This window comes from Carcharodon carcharias, chromosome 7 (genome assembly GCF_017639515.1).
Source record: "Carcharodon carcharias isolate sCarCar2 chromosome 7, sCarCar2.pri, whole genome shotgun sequence".
NCBI lineage: Eukaryota > Metazoa > Chordata > Chondrichthyes > Lamniformes > Lamnidae > Carcharodon > Carcharodon carcharias.
The window spans coordinates 110301767-110325683 of NC_054473.1; the positions used below are offsets into that span (position 1 = coordinate 110301767).

Sequence of the window (23917 nt, forward strand, 5' to 3'; positions counted from 1 at the left end):
TATCAAGTTTGCAGGTTCAGAAATGGATGGTGGTGTGTGCGTTGAATGGAGGAGGGAAGTACATCTTATTTCAGTGGCTGGATTCCAGATTAAAATTCAGCAGGTTAATGGCTGCATAATAAGAAATCATTCTTTGTATCTTGAATGATAAAATTCTGAGAATTAAAAGTATGGGTGAGTTAAATTGTTAAGAGCATGCATTTCTTGCTTGAAAGTTTCCCTCTGTATTTGTAGGAGGCAGACAGCGATCCTACTGGTGAAGCAGCTGCTAACACTCAACAGACATTGACATTTTACGAGTTGGACTTGGGCCTGAATCATGTTGTAAGAAAGTACAGTGAACCTCTGGAGGAACATGGCAACTTCCTAATTACAGGTATACTGCGAGTGCTGCTGGTGGATTTCAACTGGAATGTGCAACTAACTCGCATTTGGTTGGTCAAAGCAAACTACTGTTTAATAGGTGTATGTTGTCGTTTGTGTTTGTACATTTTAGTTTGCATTGGCATGATGAAATTAGAGTTAATGTAGGGCGACTGGCTGGGACAGTTGGTCAGTCACTGATCTTTCATCTCGGTGTTTAAATTTACCCAGCTGGTGGGATAAAAGACTTCTCTGGTTGCCATCTTGGCAATTTTAACTCTTTCTGTTTATCCTGGGCAATAAAAAAAACTTCTAATTTGGCATTAAATTGTTAATTTTACAAAGGCCACTTTTGCAAGAAATGAAAAATGTTACAGTGATGTGGTAAGAAGTGTCAATATGAAGTCATGGTTGACAAATATTTTTCAGAGTTTGGGAAGCTTTGTGCCCTGTGTCTAAATCTACACTATACCAAAGTGGAGTGGACTTGATATTGACACTGTCCTGGAAAGAATTTCATTAACAGCTCTAGCATCCACTACCTAAATTGGGAGGCTGATATCTAAATGGATAAGGAAACTACAGTGGTGGGAGTGTGTGGGGAGAACAATTGTATGCACCTCAAGTCATATTACATGTTGCCTGACTGAGAGCAGGCGGACTATTAACTCGCTGAGAAAATGGATCAGAGTGACTTCAACACTGTCTCCTGTATCCCCTGTTTTGTGCCTTGCTGTGCTTGGCACTTTCCTAAAAGGACTCCCAACAACTTAAAGGATAAAACATTGGAAAATGGGCTTAATAATTTCTGTCTACCATACTGAGCTTTGTAACTCCCTGGTTTCTATAATTCTAATGATTTTGTAGAAGAACTTGTTCATTTGAGCAGCGGCGAGCCTGATATTCATATCGGGCAGGGTCTTATCTTTGGGCCGATTCATAATTATTAATGGTTTGAGTGAAGGTTGTTATGTTTAGCAAGACTTAGTTGAAGGTGAGGCTTGGGAGGGTGGATGTAGGGAGGGAGGGAAGTCTGTTTGAGCATTTTGACAATGAGAGGGGGAGAAACCTAATCTAGCTCTACTGAATGCGATGGGCCATTTCTATTGGGTCTAACAGAAAGACAGACTCTGTCCCTCACTGAGCAACATCATGGAATGTATAAATATTTAGGAATTGAAATTCAGAAATTGAATGAATGGGTTGCTACTCCCAGACTATCCCCAAAAGCGATCGTGAGTTCAGCTGTTTCTTGCTTCTGGACTTAGCTGCGCTTCGCAGCCAGGTCTTCACATATTCAGCGCTCACTGGTTATTTTGAAGTGCACAGGCAAAATAGCTCAGCTCAAAGTTACATTGAGATTTGTGAGTTAAGAATAGAAAATATTGGAAAAGCATTGGCCCGCTGGCATAAGGGGATTTAAAAAAGTCAATGTTTCAGCAGGAAATGTCCAAATTCTGGCACACAGCCTCTACTCACAGCATTAACTAATTCTTTTGGAAACTAACAGGACTGCTGTGTGTTTTTAAGAGTTTCTGTATTAATTTCTTAGCTATTCCTCTTAAATTTCTTACTTTATTTCAGTTAGTGATGCAACTTAAAAAAAGTTTCCTTACTCTCTGCCTACTTTGAACCTTCAAAAATGTTCTCGCTTTGGAACATTAAATTGAAATATTTCTCTACTCCAGTTCCAGGAGGCTCTGATGGACCGAGTGGTGTACTAATCTGTTCTGAAAACTATATCACTTATAAAAATTTTGGGGACCAGCCAGACATCCGATGCCCCATTCCCAGGAGGAGGGTAAGAAATTTGTTAACTTCATGCATCAATGCAGATTGGCAGGAAAATAGCATTCATGGTTAAAGTACAAAGACATTTCTTTTGCTTGTATCTAATTTGAATACTAAAAACTAGCTGAGGATCCTATAGAAATAATTTGCATTTAATTATCACACTTCTCATACCCTCATGATGCCCTGAAGCATTTCACAGTCAGTGAGTTACTTTTAAAGTGTCAAAACTTGTGTCCTCATGAAGTGCAGCAGTTCATTTGTGCATAGCAAAGTTCCACAAACTGTAGGTGAGGTGTTAATGAACAGATGATTTGTTTATTTGTGACATTGGACCAAGGAGGACTGTTGCCAGGGCAGCAGAAGAACTTGCTGCTCTTCATGTTCTTTCACACCTGCTTCAATGGATAAATGTTTCCTGTCTTGTCCAAAGGTCAGCAGGTGTAACATTGCTGTACTGTATTGAAATGTCAGGCTACATTATGTGCTCCTTCGGTAGGGTTTGAATCTAGAATCTCCTGACTTGGGTGAGCTAAACTGACAACTTTAATCAACTTTGAGCACTATTTCAGGATGATTGGAACTTTTTGGGAATACTTGAATTGATTATGTTGTGTTTGGTCAATCATGTTCCTATGTTGAGGGAGGGAGTGGCTAAATGTCATATGTATATGTATGTTAGTTTTTCAATATTTTTAGCACCTCCTGTAATGTCCTGCTGGCTAAGTATCCTTTCATATAGTCCATGAAGTTGCCAGGTTCAATCACCAGCCTGTGCTGAGGTTGTGTTTCATTTAACTTCCAATTCCCTGAGCTAAGGAGGGGTAAATTATCGATGCTGCATCTGATCACGATGATAGAAGTGCGTGCATGTGGACATGGTTTGGTTTTGGCTCTGTTTGCCCCCTTGGACTAACCTAACACTGCTCACAGCTGAAAAATGGTCACTTTGGTAAGGTACTAGAGGATTGTTCTAACCTGTGAAACTGCTGTCGAGCATGAGTCAGTGATTTGAGAGATAGGATAGGCAACCGGTGGCGGGGGGGTGGGGGGGGGTGGGGGGGGTGGTGGGGGGAAACAGGCAAATGAGACTAAACTGTTATATTTTATGAACGTTAACCTGTAATGAAATTCAGCGGATTGATTTCAGTATAAACATGGTATATATGGCACTTTAACGATGGCTGTTTTCTCTTCCAGAATGACCTGGATGATCCCGAGCGAGGAATGATCTTTGTCTGCTCTGCCACACATAAAACAAAATCCATGTTCTTCTTTCTGGCACAGACTGAACAAGGAGATATCTTCAAAATTACACTGGAAACAGACGAGGACATGGTAAGCAGACCCTCAGATTAGAAATTCCAATTAGGTGATTCAAGGATCATAAGTAAAATTTATGTAGACAAAATACAACTCTGCAAACCTTTTTATGTTTTAGATATCTATGGTTTCAAGTTGCACATTAATATTTATTATTGGCATCCTCCCATCTCAGCGCTTGTAAATTGTTAGAGTATATGTCACTTCGGGATTGAACATCATCTGTTGTAGCTGTAGTGGCAGCCCCTTCCGCAGCTGGCACAAATGAATGGCTTGAGGTCAGTTGATGTTTTTTCCTTCTGGCAGGCTGTCTTTTCCACCATCTGTTCATTTCTTTTGCCCTGTGCTTTTTCCACACTCTTCCTGACTGCTTGTCTCCAGGCACTCCAGTCAGCATCAAGGACTTCCATGCATCGATCCTGACCCCACTTATAGGCACCCTTGTATTGCAGATGTAGGTGACCTGTTGGTCTCGTGCTGATAGCAAGTTCGCTGTAGAACATGCCTTTGGGGATGCAGCCATCATCCATTCGGCTCCCATTACCCAGCCAGCAGGGTCACCACTGATTCGAGGGTGAACGTGCTGGGGTCCCTGCACAGTGGAGTACTTCTGTATTAGGACTCTGTCTTGCCAGGAAACACCCCAGTATTTGTCTGAGACAGCAGAGGTAGAAGCTGTTCTGCTTTTTTTTGGCTTGCTTAAGCTGTGCATGTCTCATACCATAAAGAAGGGTGCATAGAGCAAGCCTGGTACACACAGAGCTTTGTATTATCGGTTAGTTTCCTGTTGGTCCATCCTGGTGCCAATTTTGACATCAAGGGACGTGTTGCTGGTGATTGCTGATACAAGGTTGTTTGAACCTGTCAACGACCTCCAGAGTGCAGTTGTCAATGTTGATGGAAGGTCAAGTCTCAATGTCCTGGCCCATAACTTTGATCTTCTTGACACTGATTGTGAGTCCAAACTCCTTGCAGGCCTGGGAAAACTGATCTACCAGCTGTTGCAAATGAGCTTCAGTATGCGATGCCAGCACGGCATCATTGGCAAACAGCAACTCACGAACTAGGATATGACACCCTTTGGTCTTGGTGCACAGCCTTGCCAAGTTGAACCTCTTGCTGTCAACTCTGGCATGCAGGTTGACTGCCTGATTTGAGTTGCCAAAAGTGTGCAATAGCAGCATGGAGCAAATTATGCCAAAGAGAGTTGTTGCCAGGATGCAGCCCTGCTTTATCCTGCTGCTGATCTCAACAACCTCTGATATTGCTCCATTGTAACTGATTATGATATTGTAACTGTGCATGTTCTTGCGGAAAGAAGAAATGATGTCCAGGCGGATAGCCATTTTCCGCAGCGGTTTCAAGAGCCCGTGTCTGCTGACAAGGTCAGAAGCTTTGGTGAGGTAAATTAAAGCAATGTAGAGTGGTCTGCGCAGTTTCCTGTAACTGCTGAAGTAAAAAAATCATGTCAATTATTAATCTGCTTGCACTGAGACTGGGCAGAAGTGTGGTGCTAGGGTCTGCAATCTGGTCAGAGCAACGCAAGCCTAGACCTTCCCCACAATACTTAACAAGGGGATGCCTCGGTAATTGTTCCAGTCACTGTGATCCCCTTTGTTTTTGTACAAGTTGATTATTTTTGCATCACGCTGAAACCTTTCCTTCCAGGAGAGAGACAAAAGTGCATGGAGATGCTGCAGCAGTGTTGGTTTTCGAGTTTTGATGATTTCAGCTGGAATGTCATTGTTTCCTGGAGTTTTACCACTGGCAAGATGGCCAGTGGCCTTGCTGAGCTCTACTGTCTTGTCATGGAGGAGCTGGATTGCAAAGTCTGGAATGGTGCTGAGATCTTCTTTAGTGACAATGTTATCTGCTGTATAGAGTTTGAGATAGTACTGCATCTACCTTCTCTTATGCTATGTCAGTGATAACCAAGCTGTCTTTGCCTTCAAGGGGGCTGATTTGGTTGTTGCTGGGCCTGTCTCTTTCATGATCCCTTCATACATGCATCTAGCATCCCTGGATTCAGCAGCAGATTGTATGCCATTGCAGAATTTCAACCAGTATTGATTGGTGTAGTTCCGGGCAGTCTGCTGAGACTTGATTCCGGCAGCTCTGAGAGCGTCTGGATTTTGTTTGTTAGGGAGTTGTTTGTAGTTCATGAGGGCCCTCCTCTTGGTTGCAGTAACTGGCTCTATTTCAGTCCAATAAACTTCAAACCAGTAAACATTCTTCTGGATCTCTTTGCCTGTATGCAGTGAGTGCAGAGATATGGATATTGTTGTGCAGATGATCCCACTTTAACACTGTCCTCTGGCCTCAGGTGACGTTTTCCAAAAGAGTCTGATTGCGGATGTTGACGGAACTCCTGGGTCCTTTCTAGGTCAGTGGTACAGCCAGTGTTGACCTGAGGGCGACCTTTCTTCTTGGAGTTTCCTTGGCTGAAGGCCTGACCTTGCTACATGCCAGGGAGTGGTCAGTGTCACAGTCAGCACTGTGATAGCTACGAGTAATAACAACATTGCTGAGGGTGGTACGCTTGGTGATGATAAGATCTAGCTGTTGCCAGTGGTATGCTTTCAGATGTCTCCAGGACACCTTGTGGCACACCTTGGTTTGGAAGTAGCTGTTCACCATACAGTCCATGGTGAAAGCATAGTTTCAGCAACCTCTGCCCATTTTCCTTCATTTTGCTGATTCCCTGGTGCCCGATGTACTTTGGCCAAGCTATGGAGCCGGTACCCACCCTTGTGTTGAAGTCCCCTAGAAGGTAGAGTTCCTCAGTGCTGGAAATTCTGCTGATGGCCTCATAAAATTGATCCTTGACATCTGGGGTGGAGGTGAGTGTTGAGCATAAATGCGCATGAGGTTAAGCAGGCCTGCACTTGTTGACAAGCGAAGATTAAGAAGCCCCTCTCAGCCTTCTGTGGCGGGGGGGGGGGGGCAGTTTCAATCATTGTGAGTAGAGTGATTTTTATTCCAAAACCCACTCCATGCTCACATGTTGCCTTATGAGTATTCCCCTGCCAGCAATGTTCATATTGAGCCTTGTAAATTCCTTGTCGATCGCAGTTGTCTTGTGTGTGTCATCAACCTGCAGAAGTTTGTGGGCCAGAACACATGGTCCTTACCTTCCAGCTTGCTAAACGCGAAAGACTGGTGCCTTCTTTGATGAATTCATCTTGCCTGGCGCATTGATTAGCAACCCGCCTGTCGAGGGGTGACTCAGTAAGCTCCAAGCACCCCTTAAAGCAAGCAGACCGTGATGGAACAGCACCTAACGGATTGGGGGTTGCCCAGCTTGAAGTGGGCGGTAGTGACCCAATGACAGGTGATGAGCTCTCCCACCATCGGAAGTAACCCCTGGGTCTCGTGCTCCATGCCAGTCAAGCAAGAGCTTAAATCAATAACCGTTTCTTCCTGTGTTTTGCCAACGTAAACCACGAATCTGGAGTGTCCTCTCCAGGGTGCAGACCTGGGCAAATAGTGTGTGGAGACCCTGAGTTGCCCAAGCATTAGGACCCCACTTTCGGCATTGTCCAAAGGAAAGGATGAGACCAGTACTGTTTGGTACCAGCTCTGCTGCAGGAGTTGCTGGGAAGCTGCCTAACAGATGAAATGTCACTGTCTACAGGACTCCACTGCAGATTTTCTGTCATGGTTTACTCCCTTAGCTGCCTCCTCTCCAGAGACCTCCACGAGGCAGTGGTGCTATTTGCTGGGGGTCTGGTTTGTGGGCACCCAGAGTGTAGCCACATGCTGGTGACTTTGTTGCCATGGGCCTCGGGGCTAGGCTTCCTCTGGCTCCCCTGTAGTTCAGTCTGTCCATGAGGTACACAGTTTGCATATGTCGCCACAGGGAGGCACTACATAGGCTTTGCTAATGAAGAGGCTATATGTTGCCAGCCTGTGGTGACAACTGAAAACAAGAGGTTCCAAGCAGGCTGGCCATTACGCACCACCCACTACACTAACACACTTGACACGTTGCATCAATCAGAGACGCAAGTTAATGTAGTATATATATTTAATTGAGGGCTTGGGTGTGTACTGACCTATTATAGTGTGCTAAGAACAGTATCCAGGTCTGGAATGGTTCACTGTGATGTCAGTTAATCAAAGATGAAAGTAAATTTGTCACTCAACTCTTAGTTAGAAGACACTGGATCATACAAGCACCTGTTGCAGCAAATGGGAATTTCTTTTGGAAACAAGAATTAATGATTTCTCATTCTTTGTAAAATACAAGAATGAGTAAACCTTTGACAATGCGTTTCATCTTTCCCTAAAGGAATGATGCACACTTTTAATATTGTTGATTTTAAAGCTTTGTTTCTGTTTTCTTGCCAGAAGCTTGTTTCCGTGACAAATTATTCTATAAAGCCCAATTGTGTAAAGACTTGAAACACTGCTGATGTCTAGAGAGAATATTAATGCCTTGCGCTATGCTAGACAGGGTGCATTAAAAAAACTGACGCTGGTTCCTTTTGTTTCTGGTCTCTGTCATATGTATCATTGTCTCTCTGCCCACACCCCTCCTTACCTCCCTTTTCTCTGATCGAATTTATGTCCTATTTTCTAAAGCCATGCTCTTTGTTTATTGATAGGTGACTGAAATCAGGCTGAAGTATTTTGACACTGTTCCTGTGTCAACTGCCATGTGTGTCCTGAAGACTGGGTTCCTCTTTGTTGCATCAGAGTTTGGCAATCAGTGAGTGTGGAGTGTTTTACTGTTATTCACAGTGGATATTACAACAATTAAATAGCTGTTTTATTTATATTTTTTATATCTCTCCCTCTCTATTCATGACCAAGGTGATGAATAATTTGTTGCTTAAAGGCATATCACAGTTTAGCTCTGTTAATGAAAGTGGCTAAGTGTTTGAATCCCTTGAAGAGCATCCAAAAGTGCTATATATCATGTGGGTCTCATAGATGCATATTATGGAGCCTTGGGGCTTACTCACAAAAGTTTAACCCAGCTTCCCATCAATTAGCATACCGTCTAAAGTAGAACAGGTTGCCTGAGCTTTGTTTCTGAGATTTCTGGGCCTTAGGCAGCACATGGCCCATGGGAATCAGTTTTGGTGCCAGTGGTAAAGGAACTAGCATTGTGGCCAATCAGTATATTTGTGGCATTGAATGATACAGCATAGAAGGGGGGGGCAGGCCTTATTCGATCCATTATGCCTGTGTTGCCTTTGAAAGAGCTAACCAGTTAGTCTCTCACCCCTACTCTTTCACCATAGTTTTGCAGAATTTTCCCCATCAAGTAGTTGTATAATTTCCTTTTGAAAGTTGTTATTGAATCTGCTTCCACCTCCTTTCAGGCTGTGCATTGGCGGTCACTAACTTGCTGCATGATTTTTTTTCCTCATGGAATGTTTCTGCCAACTACTTTGGTGGAGCACCAGTATTATTATAGTTCATGAGTATGTCTTCCTTTGTGTATCACAAGATTAGAAGTAGGTTATTCAGCCCTTTGTTCCTGTTTCACCATTCAGTCATATCATATGACTCACCCATACTTAATTCCTTTTGCCTCTCTTTACTCCGTATCTTTTGTTATCCTTACCCAACAATAATTTACCTGTTAGTCTTTAAAATTTCAACTGACCTAGCATCCATAGGTTTCTGCACAATTTCCATGAAGGGATTCTGAAATTTCAAATTCAGTTCAAACAAGAATTGTTGGTGTGATTTAAAAAAAAATGAATAGTCTTCAGAAAGCTTTTGTTATGCAGATCAGTAAGTGCTGCCTCTTTCATGTTCCAGTTACCTTTATCAGATTGCACATCTAGGAGATGATGACGATGAGCCAGAGTTCTCCTCAGCCATGCCCTTGGAAGAAGGAGATACCTTTTTCTTTCAGCCACGACCTCTCAAGAACTTGGTCCTAGTGGATGAGCTGGACAGCCTTTCACCAATTTTGACATGCCAGGTATAAAATAATTCATCCAAAATCCTTTATTTTGCAGGCGCTCTTAAATGGAGCTGGACTCTTATTTGTTTCACCAGCTATCAGATCGCCTGGATTGTGTAGACTTGCAGGTTTTGGTTGTGTGCTTTATTTTGACACAATTAATGACCACTGTGTAAGATGCTGATTAAATGATGTGAATCATGTCTCTTCTCTGAAAAGTATTTGAGGAAAGTTTTATTTCTCTGATTCAGCCATCCGTGGGTTGTCACGGCAGTTATGTTTGCCACCGATGTTTAGCTATTGCTTTTATTTTTAACTGCAGATTGCTGATCTGGCCAATGAAGACACGCCTCAACTATATGTTGCCTGTGGGAGAGGGCCGCGGTCATCATTGAGAGTCCTGAGGCATGGTCTTGAGGTATGATATCCTTGGAATTATTTTGGGTTGTACCAGGCTGAGTCGCCAAGGCGCCAGTGACTGTATTTTTAATTAGCCACTGTGAGATTCCCTGAGACCTAATTTGGTAGAAGCAGCCTGTAATTGAGCCACACTGACTAGAAGGTCCCAGGTTTCATCTGTGCTGTTTAGTTAGCTTATCTCAGTTGGGAAGCTAGCTTTAGTATTTCGGGGCTTGAGGGAGGGGACAGTGGAGAGAAATTGGTCAAGGTTTTAATTCCTGATGGCAGTTCAGTGACCCCCACTGTGCCTGGTCAGGAAAGGATCAAGCTTGGTTGAGCACAGTTTGTACTGCTGATTAAATGATGTGAATCATGTCTCTTCTCCGAAAAATATTTGGGGAAAGTTTTTAATTCTCTGATTCAGCAGTCCATGAGCTCTCCATTACCTATGATTTATCGCACTGCTTATGTTAGGAAAGCTGAAGTTTCTTCCAATTAAATATTAGGAAGACTGAAACCATTATCTTCTGTATCTCCTCTGTTCCCTAGCCACATTCTTCATTCCCCATCAGTGTTGGATAGGACCTCCTTGTACTGATGCAAGGTGTTTGAACCGTCTTTTAAAATAGGCAATTATTTTTATAAAATAATGTAGAGGGCACGTGCTCAGTTTCTCCCCTCATTCTTTGACAGGTATCAGAAATGGCTGTCTCAGAGCTGCCCGGTAACCCTAATGCCGTATGGACTGTAAGAAGACACGTGGAAGGTATGACCTGAATAATGTGTGGAGCAGAAACTTGTTTGGCCACAGTACAGTAATGTTCACCTAACCGTGTCCAGCAAATTTGTGGTGCTGGCAACTGATTCTCCAAAAATAATATTCTTTGAAGAAAGCAATAATTCTTATCTCTCAAATATCTCTCATTGCATAGTTGAACATGCACTCTGTTTAACACATTGGGGGGTTACAATCCTTTGGTGTTACAGATTTAATTTTAAACAATTTTTCTGCAGTCCTTTTTTCATAAAACAACCCTGTGCAACAACCCTGAAATAAAACGTATATAAAACAAACATAGAGATACAGCTGGAAAAGGGGGGTTTTGTTCTGTGAAGGATCCTGTCCCAAAATGTTCACTGATGTATAAAATCTTTCCGGTTTCCTGTATTTGCCATTCTTTTACTTTCCTTACATTCCTGTAAATACATATTTTGCCAGCATTGTCCTGGTTCCAAAATTCAGTAATGGCTGAAGAGTTAAACACTTATAAACTACAGAATAGATCAAATTCATAGATGTCAAAAGTATTGTTGAAAGTAATGGATGGGATTAAACTGAGTCACATTCATCTGACAGTGAAACACAGTTTATTTAAAGTTGCGATTATTTTTCACATGAAAGCTTCACACTTTCGAAGGAGATCATGAATACAGTCTAGTTCATTTACATGCACTCATGTTTACTTTCAAAGTCTCACATTGATTCTAATTTTAGTGTTTTTAATCCTGTTTTTCTCTTCCCTTTCCAAGTGGTGTTGGCTCATACTAGCATATGGTTCAGTTCCACAGACCCTGTCAATCCTCAACTATCTTGCCTACGTGGCCATTATTCATGCGCCAGCCTAGATAGATATCAACAGTCTGTGCGACTGGGAGGTATTGCAGTTGAACTTGGTCCTATCTTCATCCGAAATCTGTGCACTTGCACTTTCCAGCTACTGCCACTAGATGACGAACATGAGTGAACCATCGGATGACTTTCCCATTCTAGCCCAGTGTATTTCTCTTGGTTATTCTCTTCAGTTACCTAGGCTGAGGTTAGGTAATGGAGCATAAATTGGAGTTAATATGGGAAGGCATGCTATAATTTCTGCCATTGTATTTCTTGTAATTTGTGAAAGATGTACAGATGTGAAAACTGCAATAATGATCTCGGGCTGGGCACATCCAGTAAATGATAAAACCCAGTAGTTCAGAGTGGCCTCGATTACATTTACAAATTGGAATGCATGATAATCACAACCCAGGAATATCTAGAAAACAGATAGGAAATTTATGCGTATGGCAAAAATATTCTGAGATTTAATTGGGAGGCATTAAGTTTGGAATTTTAATGCTGGTAGATGCTAAAGTAATAGAAAGGCTGAAGTGATGACTTGTTAATGAGAATATATTCCTTTTTCAAATTGGACTTGAAGATGCCCATTATAAGCCATAATTTGTAGCTCATCGCTGATTGCTCTTGAGAAAGTAGTGGCATTACAGTCTCCATTGCTTCACAGCAGTGTGTTTACATGCACCAGTTTGGTCATTGGGTTTCCCATAATTTTAGAATCATGGTTGCTTTATTGATATTGATTTTGCCTAGCCCAGGTGATCTTTTTGTTGTTGCAGTTTGTACCCTGGTTGTCCTCTTTTGAGTCTGAAGAGCAGTACTAACCAAGGCTGGTATGTGGTGGCTTAATCTCTACCAATACCAAGCCTCTGTTTCTCTCCCACAGGTGGCCGGGGAAGGTGCTACTCACTCTAGGTGCGTACCCGCTGATAGGGCCTCTTGGATACTGGTTTAGGACAGACATTGTAAAGAACGGTCCTAACCAGTGATTTCGTGAAGCAAAGTACTGCCGATGCAGATATTCTACACTAAACGATGTTGACTGGATAATTGTGACATCCCCCTTCCACCCTAACAATAGAATTTTACAAGGATCAGCAATGAATAGTATCAGTGTTGTCATTAGGCTTATGTAGTTCATTTATATCAATACGCAAAAAATGCCCTCTAATGTTGCAATGTTTCGTTCTTCTGAGAGTTCTTATCATTTCAAATTGCAACTGCTTCTTGGAACCACCACAACTTTAACCTTAATATGCTGCTCAAAATTCCCTCACTAGACGTAATTCAAGTCTGGAAAAGCAGGATTTATTATTGTACTGCACAGTTCAAATTGACATGGACATTCCTTTTGGCCTTAATTGTATCTGAAATCCTAGTGACAACACTAAATTTGACGTTGAGGGAGTTAAGGGGATGCTTATGTTGTTTTAACATCTGTATATACAAAGCAATATTTGTTCTGATTTGATGTGGGAAATTTGACTATTTCAGATATTGGGGCTTATTTGGGGAATTTTGTTAAGCAGTGATGCAATTAGTTATTACAGCATTTGTTATGTCAAAGCTTTGGTTCATACAACAGAGCATGGTTACTTCTGAGACTCACCGTTCGGCTTTATGATGTGGAATAGTGGAAATGTAGATTTGCAGGGTTTGTAGAATTAGCCAGGGAAGTACAAGGAATCCCCAAATGTAGTACAGGATTAGTTTAGGAAGCCCCAGATTATGACGTGAGGTTAAATTAGTTTTATCTTGCTGATGCTCTGATAGGATTTGTTATAAAACAGTTTAGCAACATACTTGTTACTGTTCGAAGATGTCACCTTCCTGTCCCCACAGTGAACAGCCACTGGGAGTTCCCCACGAAAATGTTTCCAGGTCCTGATTCGGAAACTTTTTAATTTTGGCTGTTTTGCCTGCTAGTCTCAAGTCACTGTGGTCTCTGTTCTGGTTACTTGTGTCCCTTTGCTTTGGCCTTCAGTTAATGGTCCCACATTTAAATACTGGTTGTATTCTGGTGAAAATAGCTCCCTATCTGACTCTTTCACTTTACAAGCATTGTTTAGGCTTTTCTTTGCTATGGCACTTTTTGCTGGGAAAAACGCAAATGTTTCTTTTAATCACATTGTCGTCCCCCGCCCCCCGCCAACCCCCATCATCTCTTAGTAGAGAAAAACAAAATAGGACTGAATACTGAAAGGGGCAGTTTAATTCCATTCAGTGAAAGTATGAGTGTCCTCAGTAGTTTTAAACTGGAGCTAATATTTTGAGGTGGGGCGGGAGTATACATTTGGGCAACAAATAAAACGCACATAATACAATAATGAATTGCAGTTTAAAATGTCCTTAATTAGATGAAAAGTAGATGCATTTAAAGATTAAATGGGGTGAAAATGTATGGGTGGGATGTACTAGAAAGACTGGCTATGCTTAAGAGTAAATAACTCAAGTGTTCTCGAGGGCTTGCATCCTAGGTTGTTAAGGGAACCGGAGGTGACGATAGCTGAAGAGCTTGCTGTAATCTCCCAATGTTCCTGAGACATAGGTGCCTGAGGTTTGGAGAGTGGCAAATGTGACACCTTTGTTCAGGAAAGGATGTAAGGACATTCCTAGCAACTACTAGCCAGTCAGTTTAACATCTGTGTTAGGTAAGGTTTTAGAAACAATAAACAGGGGAAAAAAATAAAATCAATAGGAGAGGTTTGAGGCAATTAAGGAGAGCCAGCATGGATTTGTAAAAGTAAGATTGTTTGACTAATCCAATTGAATGTTTTGATGGGAGTAACGAGAAGGTTGATGAAGGGAATATATGGATATTGTCTATGTGGATTGTAAGAAAATTTCTTGACCAAAGTACCACACAAAAAGCTGGTTTACAAAATTGGGGCTCATGGAATAGGACGGTCAGCGTCAACTTGAATTTTTAAAAATTGGCTTAAGGATAAAAACAGCAAGTTGTAAATGGTTTTTAAGACATGAGGATGGTTCCCAAGGGTCAGAGGGAGGACCACTGCTTTATAAATGACTTGGATTTTAGGATAGAGTAAAATTTCAAAGTTTGCTTATGATAACTAACTTGTAGGTTTAGCAAACAGTGAAGATTATACCAATTGATTGTAACAGGTCATAGGCTAGTAGAATGGCCAGGCAAGTGACAGATGGAATTTTACACAGAGAAGTGTGCAGTAATGCGGGATGCGGAGAGGCAATAATGAGTTAATGGCACAGTTCTAAAGTGTGTAAGGGACAGAGAGGCGTGTGGGTTCATGTGCATAGACTTTTAAAGGTCAGCAGTTAGCAAAACATATGGGAACTTGGGCTTCTTAAATAGAGGAATGGAGTACAAAAGCAGGGAGGGTAGGCTGAACCTTTTTGAAGCTCTGGGGGGCTACAAGTAGAACATTGTATCCAGTTCTGGTCACCATACTTTCAGAAGAATGTGAAGGTCCTTGAGAGGATGCAGAGGAGACTTAGCAGAATGGTACTAGGGTTGAGAGATTTTAGCTGCAAGGTTAAGTTGGGCAAGATTGAGTGGAGATTTGATAGGATTGTGCAAGGTTATGACAGGTTTAGATGAAGTAGACAAAAAGCTGTTCCCATTAGCTGATGGTACAAAAACCAGGGGCACAGATTTAAAGTTTTAGGCAAGAGATGCAAAGAAATGTGAGAAATAACTTGTTTACACAGCGAGTGGATTTTGATCTTGCTGCTTACGAGGATGGTCCAAGTGGAGATGATGAATGATTTCAAAAGGAAGTTGGATGTGCACGCTAGGAAAATAAACTTGTAAGGCTATGGAGATAGAGTGGGGAAATGAGACTGACTGGATTGCTGTACAGAGTTCGCATGGACTTGATGGGCTGAATGACCAGTGTTGTAAATGACTCAAATTTTTTTAATCTCATAATTGAATTTGCCGGTAATACACTTTTTCATAGTGTTGAATGTTAACCTGCAAGTGTATTTTGCACCTTTCTTTTGTGTGTGTTTAGATGAGTATGATGCATACATCATTGTGTCTTTCGTGAATGCCACGCTGGTACTGTCTATTGGTGAGACCGTAGAGGAAGTGACGGACTCTGGATTTCTGGGTACCACCCCCACCCTTTCCTGCTCCTTGCTTGGTGAGGATGCACTGGTCCAGGTAGGGGTATAGAATTTGATTTGGTTTGATGAAGTACCACATTCAGCTGTATTTGAGTTCCCATTGCTCCTTTAATTTTCTGCTCCTGCCTATAATGCTTGCATTGTTAAAATAAGCCCTTTAAATGTAATTTTTCACCAGTTTACAGTAAGACCTATAGGTAAGATGCACCTTCATAAGTGTTGTAACTAGTTGTGTTTGGTGAACTGGTATGGCTTCATTTACTTGGTTCCCATAAAATAGCTGAGCTGAATCGCAATGTTTTAAGTTTTGCATACCTATCTGCCTTTATTTCAGTGCAGTTTGCAGCTTGTCACCTGAAGAATATGTAGTATGCAATTTATAGATTTTGGGCCATTATTTTTTTGAAAATGGCACCAGGAGGAGTACTTGTTTTGTTTTAGTGTAGAGTCTCAAACTCAAAAGCTTTAGGCGAGATATGTTTAATTGGTCATCTCAATTTGTTTCTCTGCCTTCCACCAGCACGGATCCACCAATCACTACTACTTCCCCCCGTTTTTGACGACTCAAAATACTTCAGGGTGACCGAACGGAATCTATATAGTTGTACAACTGGTTTTCTTTAACGCTGCAGTCCTTAAGTATAAAATTATTGCATTCTCAGTAGTGTGTGTGTGCTAAAATCTTAGTGAAAATGGGAAGTTTACACTTGGGTGCAGTGATAGTTTCACAGTCCTGTTTTGGTATTTTGCTAAAACACCTGATTTCCCCTGTATTAATTGAAGCACTGCTACAGTATCAGTTGAATAATTAAAAAGACTAATAAAATATTTGTCTTTATCTCGAGCAGTTTGGAATGCAAAGGGGTCATACAGTTATCTGAAGCTATGGTTAGACCTTGTTTAGAGTACTGTATTCAGTTCTGGCCACTACACTTCAAAGGATAGATTGGTCTTGGAGGGAGGATACAGTGACAAACTCAGAATAATGCTTTGGCAGAAAGGGTTAAATTGCAAGGGCAGGTTCTGTAGACTAGAATTGTATATTTTTGAGTATAGAAGATTAAAAAGTGATGTATTTAAAGTGTTATACACTTGAGATAAGTTTATGGTGGGAGGGAGTGCAGAACAACAGGGTATAACCTTAAAATTAGAGCTAGGTGGCTCAGAGGTGATACCAGGCGTCAGTTCTTTGCCTAAAGGGTAATGGACGTCTGGAATTTCCCCATCCCCTGCTAAAACAAACCTGTTGAGATTAAGTCAGTTGAAAATTTAAAACTGAGATTGGCAGATTGTTGGTAGGTCAGGGTATTAAAAGTTACGGAACCAAGTCAGAATGATGGAATTAAAATACGGACCAGCGATAATCTAATTGTCTGGTGGTGCCAGTTCAAGCATCCCAATGGCTTGCTGTTCCAATGCATGCAAGAACATTACTTGATTTATTGAAGAGGAGTTTCTTTAGGAAGAAAAGGCGCATTTTAAATGTGGAGTTGATTTTGCTTTCCCATACGGTCCAAAATGCATTCAATTGAACAGCTGTTTAATAGTTAAAATAACATAATAGATTTTTCTTTGGAGCATTATCTTTCTTTTCCAATCACTCTTCCTCTTCCCAACCATTGTTGTTTTTTTGTCTTTGTTATCCTTAGTAAGTTTTTAATCTCAGCAAAAACTTTGTTGAAGAAGCCCCTTTCCTCTGAAGGGAATATGGAGCTGAACTTGGTCAGAGGTTTTTAGTGTAAAAATAGTGAAAGATGCTTCTCACCAATTGACAAATTCTTAACCAAATTAGACCTGGATTATCACTGGAGGAACAATAGGGATATTACATTTTTTAAAATTATCTAGATATATATTAAAACATAGCTATTGGCCAGAATTTTCCTGTTGGCGATTTGGGGGCGGGGCCTGCTCACCAATGAGAAAATGTCGCGGGATGACGTTGGGAGTAACCACAGACGTCATTCCGGCCCCTTTAAATTTTCAGGAATGCGGGCGGACAGCGAAATTAGCTGTCCGCCTGCCGACCTGTCAATGGCCAATTGAGGCCATTGACAGGGTACTTAAAGTAATTAAAGGACCTGCCTGTCCAACCTTAAGGCTTGGGGGTAGGCCAGGAGCCCCAGCTGGCTTCTGATAATACATGAAACCTCATCCACTGGCGGGATGAGGTTTCATGTTCCTTTTTAAAATCTTCAATAAATGTAATGTTTTATTTATTAACATGTCCCATCTCATGTGACATTGTCATATGAGGGGGACATGTTATCATATCATATTTTTATTTTTCTATTTTTTAAGTTTTTTAAACTGTCACTAATCTCCCTGAGACAGCACTTAGTCTCAGGGAGCAGTGCGCTCTTTGACAGCTGGGGATTCCCTCCTCCCCCTTGCACAGGAAGCACATAGCACTTTCTGTTGGGCAATCCGCTGGGCGGGCCTTAACTGGCCCGCCCAATCAAAATGCGGTGGGGCCCACACACCCACCAAGGGCAAAATTCTGCCCATTGAAGCAGGAACTCTAATATTTAAGGAAATCAGAAATATTTGAAAAGAATTATACAAGATAAAGTTGAATTAGAGTAATTAGCTTCCACTGAATGCTGTAATTTTATGATAAACCAGACTGCACTCATCAGATCTCTTGCTGTGATTGATCGTCCAAAATAAGAGGCAGAAGACTTGAGAACATTTTTCTTAATGCATTCTTTAAAGGATATTGTGCTTTGGTGCAATGTAAGCCTTTTATAAATTGGGGTTTTTGGATTGCATTTAAGAGCCAATGTAAGGTGGATCTGAACGTGTGCATCATAAGGTAGCCCAAGGAAAACCCAGCTCCCTTTGTAATTTTTAGGTGTACCCTGATGGGATCCGTCACATCCGTGCTGATAAGAGAGTCAACGAGTGGAAGACCCCTGGTAAAAAGACGATTGTGAAATGTGCTGTGAACCAGCGGCAGGTGGTGATCGCTCTGACAGGCGGGGAACTGGTCTACTTTGAGATGGATCCGGTGAGTAAGGCATTAATACATCAGATAAAGAATTAGAAATTCCTGCTCTTGATATAAAATGGCAAGCATCTGGGTGGGCATCTCATTTTATTTAAAAGTTGTCCCTTTCGAAATTTGTGGCCTGCTCCTCGGCTGTCATCGGTGCTTTCTAAAGCCCGCAACCAGGAGGTGCCAGAGACTCCCCAGCAGTAGCAGTACTTATCTCTACATTCTGAAACATGGTATAGCTTTAGATTCAAGACCCATTTTTGAAAATTTTTCTCACTTCAAAGTGGCTACTGGGAGTCAAGAGGAAGAGGAAAGCAGATTAGAAAAAGATTGAATGTTTAGAAGACATTGATTAGGTTATATCAGGTAGTGAGGTAAATTCTAGAATGGGGGGACAAGAAAAGAGAATGGAGGGGAAGGTGGGTGACCAGAATTTTAACATTCATATTTTTGAATTAATTTGTATCTAGTCGTTAGTTAACGTTACAATCGTAAGCTTGTTCCTGTTATGTATGTTTTTCACTTGTTATGTTTGCAAAATTTTATTTGTAGTCTGGACAACTGAATGAGTACACGGAGCGGAAAGAGATGTCAACTGATGTGGTCTGCATGAGTTTAGCAAATGTACCTCCAGGGGAGCAGCGTTCTCGATTTCTGGCTGTTGGTCTCATAGACAACACGGTCAGAATTATTTCTCTGGACCCTTCGGTAAGTTTTACCCATTTGCTTTTTGATAAAGCTGGTTAAATGTAATGGGTAGTAGTTCTTACTGCACTGTTACCCCCTTTCCTTTTAAAATAATTCTCTAAAACTTTTTTTTGGTCATGGGATGTGGACATTGCTGGCAAAGCCAGCATATATTCCCCATCCCTAGTTTCTTTTGAGAAAGTGGTGGTGACTCACCTACTTAAATCGCTGCAGTCTGTATGGTGTAGGTACACCCACAATGCTGTTTGGGAGAGGAGGTCCAGGATTTTGACAGTGAAGAAATGGCAATGTGTTTCCAAGTCAGGATGTTATGTGACTTGGAGAACTTGTAAGTGGTGGTGTTCCCATGTCTCTGATGCCCTTGATATGTTAAGCGGTAGAGGTTGGAGGTTTAGAAAGTGCTTCTAGCAAGCCTGTCCCTGGTTTGGCCACAGAAGCACATAAAACTGGTAATCAGTTGAGTCTGGTATTTAGTGTAGCCTGTGAAACCTAGATCATAAGGCAGGTTTGACAATATAAATAAGCCCTCCACTCCCTTGTTTGGCGGGTGGGGAGCCTTCCAGGAAGCTGAACGGGAGCCCTTCTAATTTAGGGCTGGAACACTTCAGTCAGAATATGAAGTGGGGATTTCTTTGAGTCTGTTAGTTGAATAATAACCCCACAAGAGACAGCACCTTTGAGAGGCGAGAGTAGATTCTGCTTGGAGCTTGCTGTTGTACGATTGCATTCCTACCACTAAATACCAAAATGATAGAAATATGGAGACAAACTACACTACTGAGGTTGTTCTTCCTCTGAAGAGCTGTTAACTTAATTACTCCCTTTTAGTGAAATGGTGCACAAAAGAACTGGTGAGCATTCAGAATCGCCTTTTCAGATTAATCTTTTCACTGAATAGCCTCGACCTTTTGTGTTTGGTTCCAATATTGTGTCTCTTATTTATCAACATTATTTGATCCCACTTTCTCTAACTTAATGTGACACAACCTCTAAAACTACCTTAGTGACTCTCCTTGCCGAATATGTCTTTTTCACTCACCGCCTTCCAACTAAAACCCGCACACGCTGGGCAGAAATAATGCTCTCATATTTGCGGAAGCTTTTATAATACTTCTTGCACAAGAAAAATTTGTCTTTTTTTTTCCCCCTTTCATCTCTAGCCTTCAGTCCCTCTGCATTTTAATTTTTGTCCAGTCTTCCTCTATTTTATTGGCTACTACTATGATCAAGACTCTTATGCCCTCTTTTTCACCAAGCTAAGTGTATATTTTATTGTCTTAGTTCTGTCCTCATGCACAATGATGTGATGAAGATCTGTTGGCCCTCAGCTCCCTTCTCTCACTGAACCCACTAACCACTGTTTGTTCTAGCTGTGCAGTGCAACAGACAAGCTGCACACAACCAATTTTCCCATTAAGATTGCGCATGTTCACAAGAATGCAATAATCTTAAAGGGACAATCAGCAGTGCAACAAACAAGGAAAATTAGTGGGAACATTAGTAACCCCACTAGACTAACTTTGCACTCTACCTCTAATGGATGTTAAAACATTTGGATGAGGAGTCAGTCTGTCACGTTCAAACTCTTGCTAAAGTTATAGGAATATTTAACACTGCTGATTACACAAACCATAGACTGAACCTGAGGCTTTCCTGGTCCACGTTGCAGATACTACACCAATTATCCTATTTTAGGGAGCTATATTAACCTTGTTGTCTTTGTCGTTCTCAGGACTGCCTGCAGCCTCTCAGTATGCAAGCTCTTCCCGCACAGCCTGAATCTCTCTGTATAGTTGAGATGGGGGGTGCAGAAAAACAGGATGAACTGGGAGAGAAGGGTTCCATTGGCTTCTTGTACTTAAACATTGGTTTACAGGTGAGTAAACTCAACAGCTATGTGTTAGGGAATGTTACTCCGTATGAGTTGTGTAACATTCTTGGTTTGATAACCCCTAGGAATAGGCTTTGCGGTATAATTCTAAGTTCTGTTGGACCCTAAATATGTGATGATATTTGCCAAAGCTAATCATTCACTGAGGGACCCCATTGTGCTGCAGTTACATGAGAAATCTTGCAGCCTGTCAGTGGTGATCCCTGCTACTAGCAAACTGAAACCAATTTTCCTCCACCATTTAAAAGTCATGGATTTTACGACTCTTTCTAGAAATGCGGAGACCGGAGGGTGAATTGATGGAGGCTTTTAAAAATATGAAAGAGTTTGATAAGTTAGGTGTAGAGAAGATGTTTCCACTTGTGGGGGGAATCCAAAACTAGGACTGTAAATATAAAAAGTACAAATAAATCCAGTAAGGAATTGAGGAGAAACATCTTTAATCAGAGTGGTAAGACTGTGGAATTTGTATTACACCGGATATATAGAGTGAGAGGGGACTCTGTAGTAGATAAACACAGGTTTAGACCAGTCGTACCAAGTGACTTATGTGCTGTTAATTCTATGCAAGGCTATAATCTAAGGGTTCAAATGATATAATAACCCACTCGATTTTATGGCTTAGGGGTGCTGGAGCTCCTTGATTAGATTATGGAGCAGCACCAGATGAGCAGTCAACGCATTAAAGAGGACGGGTAGGCAAATTGCTTCTCATTTCTCTTAAAACGATCCGTAACCTACTGCTTGGAGATGCACATGAATGACTTGTTAACTCTTTGGTTCTTCCTTTTCTGTTCACTGTGGACTGAGTCCCTGGCATCTGCTCCACACCTTTGTGTCATTGCCATGCCCGAGAAGCACAGCTGAAATCAGGGCTTTGCTGTGTGAGGGCCCTGACTCTATCACATTGTGTCAGGATTCACTGTGTAACTCAGTGTTGCCGCCCAGGTCTAGGGGCTGCTTTATTTATGCAAGTGGCACCGACCGCAAGTATAAGTGTGAATTCTGGATGTGCTGCTGCATTTCTTTGTGCCTTGTTCCTAGCTGAGTATCTGTTTCCTGGTGTTGTGTATTCTAAGAATTTTCTATGGTTGTCTTAGAACGGAGTATTATTAAGGACGGTGTTGGACCCAGTCACTGGAGACTTGTCTGATACTAGGACCAGGTATCTCGGATCACGACCCGTCAAGCTTTTCAGGGTCAGAATGCAAGGGCAAGAAGCGGTGAGTGTGCACAATTAGATCCCCGACCTTCACAAACTGATGGGTTGGACTATAAAGACATGAAATTGTGAGTGTCACTTTTGGCAGCATGCAGAGGCCAAGAGTTCAAGCTGATCATGGGCTGTAATATTAAGCAAAAAATTGTCAAAAATCTAATAGCGAATCTTGCAGCCTGGAGGGAAATGTTTGGGAGCAGGAACATGTCAGGGTTATTTCTGTCAATGACATTAGCATTTCTTCTCCACGATTTTCCTTTGCATTAAACTTTCCTCAAAGTTTGATCAATTGTTCACTGTTTCCTTCCCAGTCACTTTTCTTATTTTATGTCTTTCTTTGAAGGATTTCACCCTATCCCAATGTTTTAAAAATGCTCGGAGCTGAAACCATTTGTTAGCTGTCCCGTGTATCTGTGAAAAGTAATTTCTGTACACAGCGTGTACCTTCAGCTGTCTGGATTTGCCTTTGTGCTTCTGGACTGGATATTTAAAAGTAGTTTTACCAAATTAGGGTCCCAGGAGCACTTTTTTGAGTGATCTTGGATTCTTGTGAAAGAGAGAAGTGTGGAAACAGCCCTGTAATGTTACAAAATTTCTAGGGATGTTGCAGTTTGGTGTCCAGTGAAGTTATGATTGTCCAATCTTCGAAAGTGAACTTTAAAATGATGATACATTCAGTCCGTGTTTCACCTGATAACTTATGATTACTGCAATGTTTCTGATTTAAAGTTGGCTTGTTACTGACCTTGAGCAGTGCTTTCTCTCATTGGTATTGGCTATTTTGATTCTATATTTGTTTTCTTTATCCCATGTAGGTTTTGGCCATGTCCAGCAGGTCATGGCTGAGCTACTCATACCAATCTCGCTTTCACCTGACACCTCTGTCCTATGAAACTCTAGAGTATGCATCTGGCTTTGCATCTGAGCAGTGTCCTGAGGGTATTGTGGCAATCTCCACCAACACGCTGAGGTAGGTTTCACAAAAAGAATCCGACCTGAACAATGAAATGGTGGAACAATTCCATGGTGGCTTGAATGATAGAATATGGAGACAATTCCATCTCCTTCCCCCTTAGCGTCAAGCAAGGACAAGAGCATCATTCTTCAGTGTTTTGTTTGACACTTTTCATGGCTTTCAATAATTTCAAAATAAGATCCAAAATCAGATTCAAGACTGAGAGGCAGCACTTCAGCCTTAAGAGTACAAGCCCAAGCAAAGGTACTGGAGGAATTTGTATTTGCCGCTGATTGTAATCTTATGATGGCTCATTCTTGATATGTAATGCAATTAATCACAAACCATCTTGCAACAGCTTCCCTGAAACCTGTCATGACTAATAACCCTAATGAAGATGGTGGTAACTCTTCCAACCAGCCCCAGACAAAAGATTGCAACCCATTAATAATCACTATTGGTGAGCACTCTTAAGGCTATGAGCAGATTCATGTACTTGGGCAGCATCCTGTCTAGAAAAGTTTATATTGATTGATGCAGAAGTATCTTGGAGAATTGACAAAACCAGACCATCTTTAAGCAACCTTCACAGTGCCTCTGGACAAGAGAGGCATCAGACTGT

General features: G+C 41.5%; 1 protein-coding gene across 2 annotated transcripts in view; it reads left to right on the forward strand.

Annotated features, from left to right (window-relative positions):
• Positions 1 to 23917, forward strand: part of sf3b3 (splicing factor 3b, subunit 3) — a 52762-nt gene that overhangs the window by 13537 nt on the left and 15308 nt on the right. For both annotated transcript variants that reach the window (XM_041191289.1, XM_041191290.1), the window contains exons 6-18: positions 235 to 376; positions 2052 to 2164; positions 3355 to 3492; positions 8085 to 8188; positions 9253 to 9418; positions 9723 to 9818; positions 10493 to 10565; positions 15410 to 15561; positions 18379 to 18534; positions 19075 to 19230; positions 20963 to 21106; positions 22222 to 22344; positions 23156 to 23310. In XM_041191289.1, the coding sequence (XP_041047223.1) occupies positions 235 to 376; positions 2052 to 2164; positions 3355 to 3492; positions 8085 to 8188; positions 9253 to 9418; positions 9723 to 9818; positions 10493 to 10565; positions 15410 to 15561; positions 18379 to 18534; positions 19075 to 19230; positions 20963 to 21106; positions 22222 to 22344; positions 23156 to 23310 (1718 nt within the window). The remainder of the gene's footprint in view (positions 1 to 234; positions 377 to 2051; positions 2165 to 3354; positions 3493 to 8084; positions 8189 to 9252; positions 9419 to 9722; positions 9819 to 10492; positions 10566 to 15409; positions 15562 to 18378; positions 18535 to 19074; positions 19231 to 20962; positions 21107 to 22221; positions 22345 to 23155; positions 23311 to 23917) is intronic.